This window comes from Hevea brasiliensis, chromosome 1 (genome assembly GCF_030052815.1).
Source record: "Hevea brasiliensis isolate MT/VB/25A 57/8 chromosome 1, ASM3005281v1, whole genome shotgun sequence".
Classification (NCBI taxonomy): domain Eukaryota; kingdom Viridiplantae; phylum Streptophyta; class Magnoliopsida; order Malpighiales; family Euphorbiaceae; genus Hevea; species Hevea brasiliensis.
Genome location: NC_079493.1, coordinates 1,708,515 through 1,725,486, shown reverse-complemented (window position 1 = coordinate 1,725,486; position 16,972 = coordinate 1,708,515). Strand labels below are relative to the sequence as shown.

At 26.1% G+C, this 16,972-nt stretch overlaps 1 protein-coding gene and 1 long non-coding RNA gene across 4 annotated transcripts; both read left to right on the top strand.

The window, feature by feature from the left end:
- LOC110673325 (uncharacterized) lies at positions 1–3,290 on the top strand. Its single transcript, XM_058135865.1, has 9 exons — positions 1–455; positions 557–743; positions 1,054–1,187; positions 1,315–1,427; positions 1,855–2,104; positions 2,202–2,354; positions 2,464–2,543; positions 2,652–2,701; positions 2,883–3,290. The coding sequence occupies exons 1-9, from the start codon at positions 45–47 to the stop codon at positions 3,032–3,034; spliced, it is 1,530 nt and encodes a 509-aa protein (XP_057991848.1). The 5' UTR covers positions 1–44; the 3' UTR covers positions 3,035–3,290.
- A 2,193-nt stretch (positions 3,291–5,483) lies between these two features.
- Positions 5,484–7,538, top strand: LOC110673301 (uncharacterized). Of its 3 annotated transcripts, XR_009144042.1 has the most exons (4): positions 5,484–5,772; positions 5,915–5,955; positions 6,114–6,187; positions 6,805–7,538. It is a non-coding gene; the product is annotated as an uncharacterized LOC110673301 (long non-coding RNA). The 3 variants fall into 3 exon arrangements; XR_009143991.1 differs by having other exon boundaries at positions 6,119–7,538; XR_009143941.1 differs by having other exon boundaries at positions 6,114–7,538.
- Positions 7,539–16,972: the final 9,434 nt, after the last annotated feature.

Here is a 16,972-nt window from a genome sequence, read left to right as displayed (position 1 = left end):
AAATACAAGTAGAAGCTGGCTATACCAAATATTCACTCAAGGCCATGGACATTCTTACATACCCTTTTCGTCAATTTCTCTCAATGTTGCTACTAATTTTCTCACTTCATGTCTCTGCAATTCAATTGAAGATGATCCCAAGGCTTGGGGCACTTAGGAAACATAGCAGAGGTGAACTACTTCAAAGTAGCATAAACTCTGAATCTGCAGCTTCAAAAGATTTTGTTACATTTTTTTACCCCCAAACACTTGACCACTTCAACTATAAGCCTGAAAGCTATACCACTTTCAAGCAAAGATATGTGATCAATTTTAAATATTGGAGTGGTCCAAACACTAGTGCACCAATCTTTGCATTCTTTGGTGCAGAAGAGAATATAGATGATGATATTGATGGTATTGGTTTCCTTATTGATAATGCTTCTCGTTTCAAGGCTCTCCTTGTTTATATTGAGGTAAATTTTTCTAAAAAAATCTCTCCCACCAAGCCAAATCCATCAAGGTTTTATATTTACGTATGCTTTTCTTATGAATTGTTAATATATAATTCTGACAGCATCGTTACTATGGGAAATCGATACCATTTGGATCGAGTAAAGAAGCCCTAAGAAATGCTAGTTCTCTTGGTTATTTCAACTCAGCTCAAGCCATAGCAGATTATGCTGCTATTATTATGCATGCCAAGAAAAAGTATTCTGCGAATAATTCTCCTGTAATTGTGATTGGTGGATCCTATGGTGGAAGTAAGTGATGATTCTTTGATAATTCTTTTATACCAACTATGCATTATTAATCACTTTTGTCTTCTTTACACTAAAGGCTAGAAGTAGCGCTAGATAGTGAATGCAAGTATTTTCACATTGTTAATATTATCTTCAAGATTATTCTATTCCGAGGTTTTTTGGGATGAATAATTTAATATGGTAAGAAAAACTAACTCGTGATATTGTCTTAATTTACAAATAACGTGATAAATCGAATCTACCTAAAAATTTCTCTTTTCATATACCATATATTTTTTTTTTAACTTTTAATTCTTTGATGATGTTGTAGTGCTAGCCTCATGGTTTAGGTTAAAATATCCCCATGTTGCTCTTGGTGCTCTGGCTTCATCAGCTCCAATCCTCTACTTTGATGATATTGCCCCACAAAATGGTTACTATTCTATTGTGACCAAGGATTTTAAAGTAAGAGAAAAGAAAATATCTTTCATCTTTATCTCTTTATTAATTAATTTCTTTAGGTTTAATTTAATTAATTACTATTATTGAGAACTCTTCATTAATTACTTTTTATTCATATAATTAATTACAGGAAACTAGTGAGAGTTGCTACAATACCATACGCAAATCATGGGCAGAAATTGAAGAAGTAGCTTCCAAGCCAAATGGTCTTTCAATCCTCAGCAAGAAATTCAAGACTTGCACGTAAAAAACAATGATTCCTATTCTATATACAATATAACAGCCAAAAAAGAATTAAATACACACCATTCCATGCCTCTAAAATTTCTCTATACTTCAAGAAATAACGTGTAAATAATAATATGAGTATGTTTAGTATTAGTATTGTAGCTCTTATTAAAAAACAATTTTTATTGCTTAAAAATATTTTTTAAATCCTGAAATTGAATGCCAAACCAGTCTTATATTAGATATACACTATTTTGTGCCATTAAAAATCGTCTAGACTTGTAGAGTGTGTCATATGGTGTTCTTATATGTAAATAATACTAATTTCTATTCAATTTATCTTAGTTTTTGAAAGAAAAGAAAAGGAAAGAATCAGATATTAGTTTTAAAGTTCCGTATCTATTTATTTGTACTACTGCTTATGTTTTTCTTGTTTCTTTAGTCCATTGAAGAGAACTTTTGAGCTCAAGGATTACTTAGACTCGATATATTCTGAAGCAGCTCAATATAATGATCCACCAAACTACCCCGTTACCATTGTGTGTGGTGGAATTGATGGAGCACCAAAAGGAACTGATATTCTTAGCAGAATTTTTGCTGGAGTTGTTGCTTATATGGGAAACAATTCATGCTATGATATGGATGAATTTTATGACCCTACTCGAGAAGAATCTATTGCATGGAGATGGCAGGTAATTAACTTAATTAATTATTCATAAATTCTTCTTATTAAAACCCTAAAGATCAGCCTCATAGATAAAGATGAGTAAATTTTATATATATGTGCAGACATGCAGTGAGTTGGTGATGCCCATAGGCCATGATAGAAATACTATGTTCCCACCAGCACCATTCGATTTAAAAAACTACATAAAGGAATGCAAGAGCTTGTTTGGTGTCCTACCTCAGCCTCACTGGGTCAAAACCTATTATGGAGGCCATGTATGTATATAAACTATATATATTTCCAAATACTTAATTGTAAAGCTCTTCTTTATTATTATTATTATTATTATTGAAAGCTGCTGACGACATTCAACAACTATGGCAGGATTTGAAATTGATTCTTCATAGGTTTGCTAGTAACATCATCTTCTCAAATGGACTCAGAGATCCTTATAGCGGTGGCGGGTAATTAAAAAGAATATATATATATATATATATATATATACAGTTTGATAGTTCTTTTAATAAGTAAATTTAATATGTGATTTACTTTCTTTTTTTTTTTTTTTTCAGAGTGTTGGAGAAGATATCAGATAGTATTGTTGCACTCTCTACTGTTAATGGTACTCATATTTATATATAAATTTAAAAAAAAAATCAGCAGATATTACAAGAAAAATTCTGCAGAAACGAAATTCGAAAATTTTCATGAGTGTATATGCAATTTTAATTTTTTAATTTTTAGGAAGAAAAATTATTATCTATGAAATTTGAATGCTAATCAGCATCCTACATTTGTTGCAGGATCTCATTGCTTAGATATTCAACGAGAGAAGCCAAGTGATCCGCAATGGTTGGTGATGCAACGAAAATCTGAGGTGGAGGTAATCCAAGGCTGGATTTCCAATTACTACACTGATCTTCTTCAGCTCAAAGATGGAACTAGCAGTACTTGACAATGCTATCTCTAGCTCTAGTTGTGCAAGTATAGTACAACTATGACCTTGGGTGTATTAAATTAATTGTAAGGATCGATCATGGCTTATGGCTCTATACATAATTAATCTTACCTATTTCATTAGTACATTATTGATGGATATGGACATAACATAAAAGATAAAGGGCACAATATGAATGAATATGTAGCAAAGCCTTTTGGTGCATGTCACCCATTATTAAGGACCACTTTGTCTGCCATTAAGGGTAACATATCCATTGCCCAGTTTCTGCAGTGGGAGACTAGTCGCCTTAACCCATAGAATTTATAATTTTAATAATATATAATAATAACAACTAACGCTTATCTCAAATTAGTTGGATTGCATAAATCGTTTTTTATTATTAATTTGATTAAATAAAGTCCATTTTAATATTCAAAATTTATAATAATGCGATATTACTTGTGCGTCATTTTAGGTATTATTTTCCTTTTTTACTCTTTCACTTACTTACTTGTGCGTCATTTTAGGTATTATTTTCCTTTTTTACTCTTTCACTTACTAATTTATCACATTTTGAATTACGTATAATTTTAATATAAATAAATTAATTTAAAAAAATTAAATAAAAATTGAGAATTCATTAATAATAATCATAAGATAAGTATAACATAATTTTCTTATAATAGAAAAAAATATAAAAATATAAATAATAAAAATCTTTGTTCAGAGATTATCTGAGTAGAACTGAATAATTTTTTGAGTGTTAGTGAATCCTTTTTCATTTTGAACAATCAAATAAACCTTATGTAATAATGTCCTTTGAAAAATTGCTACCTCTATAATACCCATAAGAGATTAAACCACCAAATGTTAATAGAGAAATAAGTTGTAATACTAGAATCCATTAATCGAAAATCATTGCTCATCCCTGAAAAATCAATCCAAATAAAAAAAAAATCAATGATTTATGTTGTATTTCAAACTGTCAAAGAATTCATTTAAATACTATAAAAAAAATAAAACAAAACCCCGTTAAGAGGGAGAGCATGACCCTAATATTAAGGAGAGAATCTCAAATCTATACATTCTCAATAGACAAAAAAAAAAAAAAACCTCATTCATATATATATAAAAATTTATTTAAAAAATTAATAAAATAAATAAAGAAAATCGAAAATAATTTAAAATGCTTCTAACCATCAGTGTATATATATCCTAGCTAGCTAGGGAAGAAGGAAAAGTTAAAATTAAATAATTAATTAAAGATGCTTGTTATGGAGATGATGGAAGATGGGACTACGTATAGTCTAATTCAATATTCAAATTAAGGTTTGATTTTATCAAGGAACCATAATGATTCATAATATAGTGGTAGTGTTGGTCCTTTGGCCTACAAAGGGCAATTGGATAAATTTTGACAATTATCTCTGAACTTATTTAGTTGTAATATTATAGTCCTTTAACTTAAAAATGTAGCATAAAATCTCATCAATTTTCAAATTTTGTACAATAAAATCCCTTTAATATCCAATTACCAGTTTTTCAGTTAGACACTGACCTAAACAGTTCTAGCATGGATCTTAGTCAGTATTTCTCTTTTCTCTTTCAAGTCATGTGTAAATTGAATCATTTTTCTCTTTATAGACAGAATAATTTTTTATGCATAAAGAGAATAATTTCACACTTTGCATAAAAGAAGAGAGAAAAATATTGACTAAGCGCCATGCGAGAGCTATTCACATCAGTTTCTAACTAAAAAATCAGTAATTGAAAGTCAGAGTGATTTTATTATGTAAAATTTGAAAGTTCATGAGATTTTACGTTACAGTTTAAAGTTAAAATACTATAATGTTACAACTATATAAGTTCAGGGATAATTATTAATATTTATCCAAGGGCAATATAATATTGCATTTGCATGCGTGGCCATTGTGTAATTTTTTTACATATAGGAAACTTCTTTTGGAGTCAATGGAGCAGTAGGGACGAAGCATCTTTAATTCTAGCAACCCATTATTAGGATACAAAGTAACATAACACCTAACTACTACGAATGACTCATCCACCCTTGTCCTTTTCCAAATTAAAATACTTTACTTTCATATCTTTATTTGCCCACACTCAATTTGTCACATTTATTTATAAATTTATCAATCATTTGATTTTTTTTAAAGGTTAAAAGTTATTTTTGAAATTTTTAATTTGAGAATTGACTCTGATAACAAATTGTTTATAAATTAAAATCAATAATTTTAGTTTAATTCGATTATTATTTAATTTGTTTTGAATTAATTAAATAGTTGAATTTTTTTTAAAAAAAAATCGATTCAATTTCACTTGGGCTTTCTTAAAAAACAATAAATAATTAACCCAAATAAAAATTTAATGATAATAACAAGTATGGGCCTTGGGCCAGGCCTTACACAAATAGCTTAACTACGCAGCTCCCATCACACCACCAACAACCACTCCACCACCTGTGCATCGGGATACTCCGCCGTGTCATCCTCCGCTGGTTGAGAAAAACAAAGATTCAACCCTTGAATTTGAAATTAGGGTTCTTAACATTGATAGCTTCCAAATCCCAATCACAAACATGTTGAGACTGAATCGATTAATAACACACATTAATAACTCTACCAAGTCTTCACTTCTCTTACTTCAAAAGCAGCAGCAACAAGAGAAGCTCTTATACTTTCCCTTCTCGGTGTTTCTTGTAAAAGACCTCCACTCGCTTCCTTGACATGTACCATGTAAGCTCTATCCCTAATACCCATTTCCCCTTTTTTGAAAAAGAATTGAACTTTGAAACTTTCTATGTGATATGTGTATTCTTTTCAATCATTCCTGTGCAAAGTTTTATTGTTTGAACTGAGAATTTTTCTCAAATTGTAGCTTTGAAACAAAGCAGCTATTGAGAAAGAGCGTGCAAGGCTGTAAGTGTTTTGTGCCCCTCTTTCTCTCTCTCTCTCTCTCTCTCTCTCTCTCTCTCTCATGTATGTGTGTGATTACTTGCAACTTTTTTGTTTCTTTAATTTTAGATTTGAGTGAGGGTAGATTGAGGTTTAATTAATTATTGTCTGATGTGATTTAGGACAGTGCAGATGAGATGAATAGGGGTTACTTTGCTGATATTGCAGAGTTCAAGCAACATGGTGGTAGGGTAAGGTAAGGTAGTTATGGATAGCTATTTATAGGTTAGGTTTGGTTATACTATTATCCAAACTTTGCAAAATTTATTGCTTCAATTTTTATTAAATGTTTAATTCACATTCATTTCTTGTTTTGCTTGTATGGTTGGTGTTGATAATCATGAATGCTTATGCAACTATTATTTTTTAGGAGATTGAAGATAATATTAAGTACTGTTTTAGAAGTGGAGAGGAGGGAGAGCATATACAGTTGTTGAGATAGTTTTCATAAATATGGGGAACGTTATTGTTGTGAATTTTATTTTAATCTGCTATGCTAGATATCTATGCATGAGATGAGATTGACTTAACAAGTTTGTGCATTATCATGAGTAGCATTTTGAATAATCGCTATGTATAACAATGTTGGTATATGCTATCTTGTTTAAATTGTGTCTTAAGATTGTCAAATCAAGCTGATCTGGTACAAATAATTTTTATGGTGGAACTTATCCATGAAAATAAATGTAATTAACCCTCCTCCTGCACCTGTGGGCTGCAGCATGAACCTACTTGGTAACTGGCTGAACATTAGGTTAGATTATGTGCCTTTTTTAGTAAGGACTTTTTAGTTTGTCAATGATGCTCATGCAGATTGCAGTGGCAAATAAAGTTATAATTCCAGCAATGGCAGTAGTGAAGTTTCCCAACTTAGAAGTGAACTTTTCTGATGGTAAAACTTTAAAGTTGCCTTTTGGGTCCAATGGAAGTGTGGCTGATGCTGACACATCAACTATGCCTAAAGCATCTTTACTATGTCTTTCATTTCGAGCAAGCTCTCAGGTATGGACTGTGAACATCTTTTAGTTAAATTGTATCTATACATCTGTCATGGTGTTTCCTTGCATATTTTAATGTGATTATGAACCATGCCAAATGTTCTATTTGGGGTTTAAGAGTCCTCACCATCGCAATTAAGGCAATTATAAGAACTACAAATGAGGGGAAAAAAGGTGAAAAGAAAAATGAAAGGGAAAGAGGAGACATGAAGAAGGCTGAAAAATCAAATCAGCAATGACAGACATATCCTGGATTTTTTTTTTCATGCGTCCAAACATGGTAGGCAATAAAATTATGTTTAAGGTTAACCTCCTAGGTGGCATGATAAGATGTCTTTGCCCATATTGGATTATTGGATCAGGGACTTTCTTATTGCTAGTATGTTTTTAATCTAACTGTTGTATGACACTTGGGCCAAGAAGAAATATAACAAAAACTGCAAGCCAAGTCATAAACGAAGAGTATCAAGTCTCTTTCATGAAATAACTGGGTTATATTCAAAATAGGTTGTTAGATTCCAGCTCACTTGACTCCCTTAGTCCCTTTCCTTTAATCCCATGGTCTTGACTTTTTAAATGTCCTTTAATCCCATGGTCTTGGATGTAAGAACCTAGGGGAATATCATAACTGTAGCAAGCATATAGCTTACTACTGGCATTGTCATTTACATTTTAACTTCGTGCTTGAACAAACAATATACGCCTAGTTTGGTAATGTGGAATGGGGATATTAAGTTATTGATTTCCCTAATGTTGCTTGCAGTGATATCAGCTTTGTGAAAGACATTGTTGGTGTTGGTAATTTGTTGGTCTCAGTTATCTTTAGGCCTTTGACAGTACATGGAGAATTTGGCCTTGACTTTTTAAATGTCCTTTAATCCCATGGTCTTGGATGTAAGAACCTAGGGGAATATCATAACTGTAGCAAGCATATAGCTTACTACTGGCATTGTCATTTACATTTTAACTTCGTGCTTGAACAAACAATATACGCCTAGTTTGGTAATGTGGAATGGGGATATTAAGTTATTGATTTCCCTAATGTTGCTTGCAGTGATATCAGCTTTGTGAAAGACATTGTTGGTGTTGGTAATTTGTTGGTCTTAGTTATCTTTAGGCCTTTGACAGTACATGGAGAAATTTGGATCCTCAACAGACCTCTGTTTTGTTGGAGACCTGCACAGTTAAGTTTCGAAAACCCTGTGTGGAATTGCATTTACATCTACAAATACTGAAGGATGTGAAGAGTCAATTACCTCCTTTCTGTTCCCCTTCTCTTCTGTTTCTTCAGTTTAACAGTAACAATTGAATATAATAGTTGCCTTCAAACTATCTAAGAAGTTTTTTTTAAGCACACTGGTATTTTTTTCAGTTTTTGTCTGTTGCAGACCATGGCCACAGCAAATATAAACATTTCTATGTTGCTTTTCGGGAAGGGAATTATTGGAAAGGATTCAAAGGACTTCATTGAAAGCCTAATATGTACTCCCTGCTAAAACTTACAATTTTTGGGTCAATTACTTGACCCAGCCATGGTCCGGTCCTGATCCAGAACCAGACCGGAGCTTACAGGTTCAGATCCAGTTCCAGGCCCTCAGTTCTAGAGACCGAAGCTGGCTCGGCCTGCTGGCCACACCTACAACATCTATCTGCAAATGCAAGGTTTCATATGGACTTGTAAAGTACAGTGGCCGAGTCTAGGAAGATATGCAAATCACACAGAATTTTAGAACTTTCGAGCACCTCCCCCGACAAGCACCCAAGTTTTGGCAATGCCAAAGGATGCCAAATCTAGCAGCAAGGACCTAGATTCAGGACATCACTATGTAGCACCCAGCTTTTTGGCAATGCGATAAAGCCAAATCTAAATAGATTTCAAGGACCTGGATTATGGACATCACTCAGAAGTTTATTGACAAAATTAACTGCAGAAGAAAGTTGGCTAAGATCTTTATTAATAAAATCCCTATTTTAAGAAAAGGGACTCGTTACCAATAAGAATGGCCAACAATAACCTCAAGATTTTTTTTTAAAATACAAGTTTCATTGGAGGTTGGTAGCCCATTATTTTGTCTAGCAAAGAACATGGGCTGTTTGGCAGGATAAATATTATAGCAATTAAGACTAAGTTGAAGTCCCATCAACGTGCTTATCAAGATCCATCTAACTTTAAAAATAGTGTCTATTTCTTAATAGCAATTTCAATAGGTCATAACTTATGAACCTAAAGCTTATTGGTGTGATTTTTCAGAATGATTAATTTTTGGATCCAACATTCGGTTGTCATAGCTCTTGCAAGAAAAGTTGAAGATTAGGTAATGGGAAAGGAGGGTATATCTTGTGCGCAAGTTATATTCACTTTACTCAATCAACTCAACAATTACAAACCAAAGCAATCTTTGTGAATATCCTTAAAGTCAAATGGATATCAATCACTAGCTACAACCTATAAATCTTCATATTATTATTATTATTAAAATAAAATATGTTGATTTGATCAACCCATTACTATAAATAACTAGTCAAGATTGTTTATTTATTTGGATGTCAAGTGATAACTTGGAATCAACACTTGGCCTTGGAGGCTTGGACTTGTTCAACTTGTTGGATGATTTGAACATCTAGTTTCTTATTGTTTTTGTTATTCTAGTTTAATTAGTTCAACCTTTGAATTATAAGTTGCTCTAACTAGATGATATGTCCAATTATATATTATTTTTTTCCTTTTTTTTATTAAAATTTAAATTTAAAATCTCACAATATTGAAAATAAATTTTCTATCTCTTTCCTTAGAAAATAATATGGCCGACTAATAGTTTAAAAATTTGCGGGTGTATCAAATACTGAGTGTATCAACTGCACGCTTTTCTGACTTCTCTCAAATAGTTGTAGAAACCTGATAAGACTGAACCTAGTTTCATCAAAACTTCACTTAAACTGAACAATTAAAGCAATTAAAAATTTAAGTACAAAGCTTGAAAAATAAATGTAAAGCTGAAAAAATAAAAAGACAAATAAAATTAAAGATAAATAGACTGCTGAGTCTGTTGTTGTTTGATTGATTGAGTGGTTGGAGCCTTTTACATTGCAGTGTGTCTCTGGAAGACTATTGGAAAACTCTAAAACACATTCTATCACATTCTGCGGTTACCTATAGCCATCTGCCAACTCCTGGAACTGAACTGCTTGAAACAGTTTGAAATTGCCACTAACTCTCCTCTTTCAAATAATAATCATTAATTTAATTATTAATTATCTTATATCACAAATTAATTAAATTAATAAAATAAAATTAGTTAAATTAAATTTATAAAAAAAATTATTTAATTAATTCTTAAGCTGAAAAATAATTAATAAATAAAATGATTATTTTTGTGCAAACACTATCTTAGAATTTAAGGATTAAAAAGTTTTTTTAAATATTAATTTAGATGTTATTAAAAGAAGTAATTTAGAAAAAATATTTTTTAAATTAGAAAAAAAAAAGTAATTATAGAAAGAAGTAAAAATGATAAAAATAGATTCTTCAGATAAAAAGATTGAAGAATGAATTTTATCATATTTGATTTTGATTAAGATTCTAACATATAATTTTATGCTTCTAAATTATATTATTGTATCATAAGTAAATTAATGTCATTATTATATATATGTTTTATTGAAATTAAATTTAAAATTTTATAATTTTAAATATAATTACAATATTTATGTAAAAGTAATAAAATATCCATGATTAGAGTTTATTTGGGGCTACAGTTTCAACTTGCTTTTTAAAAAAAAAAAAACTATTTTAGACTTTAAAATAATGATTTAAAATTATTTAATTATAATATATTTAAAATAATATTTTTTTTAAAAAAAATATTTTTTTACAGTATAAAAATTGAAAAATTTTTAAACCCTAATAAAAATTCATAATAAAGATGTAAAATACGATTAGGTATGAGGGTGTCAAATGTCACAATCTAATTAGGTGCTTGTGGGCTAATTATTTCAATATCATTGGATATTGACATTTTTTAAATAATTGTGCTTTTTTTTTTTAATTGCCTGATTATATCCCCATGATTTTTTTATTCACTAATTTATCATTGAATTAAGAGGGTTAACAATATAATTCCACATAAAATTTAATTAATTAAAAAATTATTAAGTTAAGATAATTCACATGAAACCTATATATCTAAAAGTTAGTGTTTTGACATTATATTCATTTCACATATTGAAATTAAATTAATTTTCTGAGTAAACACATTTATGAATTAGTCCTTACCTTTGACCTCTAGAAGATAATATCATGTTCTAGATTATTATTATTATTATTATTATTATTATTATTATTATTATTATAAGCAAGCAATATGTCATTGCAGATGAGAAGTGGTAAATAAATATTAATATTTTGAGAGAATTATATGATTTGTGATTGTGAATGAGCAATTAATAAGTACCAAAAATAAATAAATAAATGACTTATGCAATGACGCTAATGCCCGGTTAATAATTTTTTTAATATTAATTTTAACAATGCTACCAAACAGAACTGCGCTATTAACTAAAAAATTTATTTTTTAAATATATTAATTAAAAAATATTAAAAATAATTTAAAATTAAATTTAATAAATTTTAATCATAAAATTTTAAAATAATAATATAAATTTTTTCCAATTATTTTTTTAATAATATTTAAAATAATTTTAACCATTCAACTCTAATACCAATTCCTCTATTAATTTTTATAGTTGCGCATGTTTGTCACCTGCATTCATTTAAGACCCCTAAACATTAGGTTATCAATATTCTATTTAAATTAAATAATTAAATAGAAACATAAATGCAATTTTTATTTTTTTTTAATTTAATTATCCTCAATAAATATTATCCATAAAAATTATTATAATTATTTTTATTTGATTAATTTAATTTGATTTGAATGTATAAGATTTTTAAATGGATTAAATTATTTATTTTTTTATAATTCTATATAAATAATATTTTATATATAATTAAAATTTTATCACTAATATCCATTAATTACAATATTATAAACTTTTTTTTAACTTCATTACAAGAACTAATAATAATAATAACAATAATTTGATATAGAAACAAAGAATATCAAATAGAATATTGACCAAAATTCTTTGACTTTAAGTTTATACCAAATTAACACTAAATTAAATGTTTATTAATATTTATTAAATTATATTAAAAATAAAATTTGATGAAAAAAAATTCAAATCTTTACATATATTTTCAATTTCAACCGAAATTTATATTTTATCAATTAAATCTTCCTATAATTTAAATTCATAAAATTAAATGTTTGCTAAAATTTAAAATATAGGTAAAGATTTATTTATATTTATAATTTAGTAAAAAAAATACCATTAACATAAAATATTAAGTATATTTTAACATAAACTCAATTTCATATAATATGAATTTAATAATTTAAATTAAATATTTATATAAAATTTATATAAATTAATATGTATAATTAAAATAATCAATATATAAATTATCATATAAATATTTAATTTAAATTTTGTAATCCTAAAATATTCTTAAACATCCAAAAAGCAGAATGGATGCATTTATTTGAATCAATAAAAAAAAATTATTAATAAAAATAAGAATAAGGTACTTCACTTTTGGGTGTGGGCCCATTACTATCAAGGTCGTCCGTAACATAAGGATGAGCACTTGCCGGTTGCCGGTTGCCCGCCTCATCCTTTTACATTGCTTTCATCGGTCAAACGAAGGCCTCGGGAAATTAATCTTCCCAATGACAAATTTGCCCTTAGTCAATTACCGAAATTAAGAATGGGCAACAGCTAGTACAACAAAAATCGCCTTTTTCAAATTTAAATAATATTTTTAATATTTAAATTATCTCAAATTTAATTAAAATTTATTTTAAATTAATTATTATTATTTAAAAATAATTAAACTCATTTAATTTTATATATATTAATTAATAATTAATATAAAAAAATGTTTTTATTAATAATTTATATTTAAAAATTTTAATAATTTTATAAAATATTTAAATTCTATTTTTTTTAAATATAATATACATAAAACTTTATAAATATTATTATAAAAATATATTTTTTAATTAATTAATTAATTATATAAATAAATTCATATAATAAATACTCAACATATAAAATCAAAACCTATAATAAGTATTATCCTTTAAATTTAAATTCATCCCAAATTCAATCATATATTATTCAAATTTATAAAATTTGATTGGGTCGAATACCCATATATGCTCGATCTGTTTCCATCCTTAACAAAAAAATGTTAACCATATTCTATACACAACTCTGTCGTCAAAAACCTAAATTTCTTCAAAATATTTAAACATTGTTTTAAAACTCTCATAAATTTAATTCAATTATTTTATAATTCAATTTTTCTAGTCAAATTTGCATCGTTAATATTTATTTAATGTACTATATTAATCAAAAAATTATAATTTTAATGATAAATATATCCTGCTATATTAATGAGGTGTATTTATCATTAAAATAATAATTTCTCATACTAGTGAATTATATAAAGAAAACCTTAATAAATATAAAGGGTGCACTTGTAATTTTATGTATATTGAATTTCTAAGAGAAAATTGAATTTTTTTTTATAAATTTAGAAGAATTGTTGTAAGAAATACAAGGGCAAGAAAGTCATTGTGATAAGGCAAGCCAAAGCTTTGTCATTAAGGATTGTTGTAAATGTGGAATAAATAAAGTAGTAAAAAGATAAATACGTGGACAATATTTTTTTGGTTTTTTTTTTTTTAAAAAGTAAAATAAATGACAAAAAATGGTGCATTGGGTAGTGCTAAAGTACCCCATAGTGGAACACAGAGGATCAGCTTTATTTCAAATGGAGGTGGTTGATGGGGCCCGTCTTTGGTAAGATAAAAGAGTGGCCTCGAACAAAGGATAAAGATATAGAATTTCGGTGGGGCCATTCATTCATGTTCATATATTTAATCAAATTAATAAAAAAAATAAAATAACCTACTATATTTCAGTTCAGGTAAAATTAAATTTTAGATTAAATAAATTTATGTATTTTTTAATTAAGATTAAATAATTTTTTATTTAATAAAATATTATTTTTAATAATAAAATTTTATTTTTTCATTAATAATAAAATATTAAAAATAATAATTTTAATATTAATTTTTATTCACCATATTCTTTAATTTCTTTTTCTAAAAATTATTTTATTTAAAAATAATTAATAATTTTAATATTTAAAATTAAAAATAATAATATTTCATCATGTCATGACTTATTTAACCTTAATTAAAAAATACAAGCTTAATTTTTAACTTATATAATGACTCGATCAAAAGTATAAGAGTTTATTTAATTTTTTTTAACTAATTAAGTTTTAATGATTTTTTTAATTGGTGTAAATATAATCCATTAAAATTCATTTAATGGGTTTTATTGGTATATAAAAAGGTGAATTCATTATTAAAATTATAGTGTTCTATATTAGTGTAGTGTAGTGTATTAAATAAATCTTAATAGGTGTAAATGGTACACCAAATGATCTTAGTGAAAGCCTATTTACTCCATAAAAAAATAAAGTCTAAATTAATTAAAATTGACTTTAAATTATAATAAAATTGATCAATTCATTTAAAATTTAAATTATTTTTTATTTAAATTTTTAATAATTAAATTTAATCATAATTAAATCAAATTGAAATAAAATCAAAATAATAAAGCTTTCAATTTAATTCTAATTAACTTAATTATTGAACTGAAACAGATCTATTCTAATGTCTTCTTTCAATTGATTAAAATGGATTATTTGTTGTTAGCAAGAAATCTTTATTTATATAAAATAAAAGCTCAATTGTCAAAATCCTATTTTGCTTTTTAATAAATGTCAATTTAACAAAGTGGAACTTTGTTTCACATATCTTCTAGATGAATTACATCCTTTTTTTAAATAAAAAAAATAAAATAAAATTAGGATATAATTGTTGCTATCTCTGCTCAAACCATCTATAATGTTATGTTTATTCATGATTAATTGTTGATAATCAGCCAATAAAGAATTACTAAATTAAAAATTTTAAATAATAATTTAGGCTTCATTTATTTTAAAAAATATTTTTTAATCAAATAAAAAATTAAGTCATTTTAGGAAAAATAATTTCTTCTTTTTGAGGAATCGTTTTTCATTTTCTAAATTTTAATAATATTAGCAAAATATGAAAATACTTACACAACAATCACATATATAATGTAAATATATGCTATTAATAAAATATTATAATCAAGTTATTTTTTATAAAATAAATAGAGTATTAATAATTAAATATTTATTTTATATTATATTGGGTATTGAAGATCCTGTTTGAGTTAATAATTATTAGTTAATTCCCTATAAAACTCCTTTATATATAAAAAAAAATCTATTTGTAAAATATGTCAATTTATTTTCTGATTAGAGTTGACCAATTTGAGAATTACTAATTTAAATGGTGGTTGGTTGATTGCTTCACTGTTTAAACATAATTTTATGTAAAGTCAAGTACAGATTAGCCTTAAAGTTAAAAACTATTAACTTTGGACTTTTTCATAACTTGATGAAATATTCAAAATTTTTATTTATATATTGTTAATCTTAGTTAATTTATTTAATTTTATTAATTTATTTAATAATTTTAATATTTTCATTAATTTTAATAAAATTTGATTGATAAAAAAATATAAAAATTAAATAATATATCTAATATTATAATTTTATTTTTTTTTCTTTTTTTTAATATACTTTTAATTCTCACCTTTCTCACTATTTTATTTTGAATTAAGGCCTAATAAATAAAAAAAATCAAATATTTAAAGATGAAATATTAATAAATAATATGACAAAAAAATCTAATTATAATTTTCAAAATAATAATAATTTGATTCAGTAAAATAATATTTTTATTTAATTTATTTGAGAATAATTGTCAAAATTATAAAAAAAAAATTAAAATTATTAACTAATACTAATAATATTGTTAAAAATTTGAATTATTTTTATCATTTAAATTATCTAGTCAAGGTAATTGTTAAAATTAAAATTAATATAAAAATTTGAGACTAAATTAATACAAAATTAAAAATTTTTACTAAAATTAAAAAAAATTAATAAAGATTTTTTTTTAATCATTTGACCTAATATTTATCTTATAATATAAAATTTTAATTAATATATATATATATCAAATTTAAATCTCCCAAATTAAATATATATAAAATTATACCCAACATTACATAAAAAAAATTCGTTGTTGCATAACACTTGAAATATATATATTTTTTTTCTATGCCGAAAAATATCATTAAAGAAAAAAAGCGTGCGAAATACGCACATGATGCACGTTTTTTTTTTTTTTTTTTTCCTAAGCGCATGATGCAGTTGAAGCAGTTAGTTTACCGAATGGGAAGCACGGAAAGAAATCATAACTCAATAATAATAATAATAATAATAATAATAATAATAATAATAATAATTTTTATCAGAAATAATAAATAATTAAATATCCTTAAAAAATAAATAATTAAACATTGAATTTTTAAATTTTAATATTTTTTTTATCCTCATATGATCAATCTGTATGTGAGTGTATTATACAATTTAAACTTAAAAATAAGAATAATTTATAATTTAATGTTTGAGGAATGATAAAGCCTGCAATTTAATTTTAATAAAATAATAATTTAGTTGAAATGATTTTTTTTATAATTTAATTTCTTTAATTTAAATTGAATGTTTTGTTTATAATTGACTAACCATAATTTTTTTTAAATAGAAAAATTAAATTATAATTTTTATATTTTCAGATTAATTTGTTTAATAATAATAATAATAATAATAATAATAACTAATGTAATTTGCATTTTAAAAAATCAACTTTACGTAATATATTTAAGTGTTCTTCTGGTTTGAAACA

Bases quoted from the DNA above. Each gene is read 5' to 3' on its own strand.
- LOC110673325 (XM_058135865.1), top strand. From the start codon at position 45: ATGGACATTCTTACATACCCTTTTCGTCAATTTCTCTCAATGTTGCTA. The intron at 744-1,053 runs GTAAGTGATGAT...ATGATGTTGTAG, and splicing joins TGGTGGATCCTATGGTGGAA to TGCTAGCCTCATGGTTTAGG. The intron at 2,105-2,201 runs GTAATTAACTTA...ATATATGTGCAG, and splicing joins CTATTGCATGGAGATGGCAG to ACATGCAGTGAGTTGGTGAT.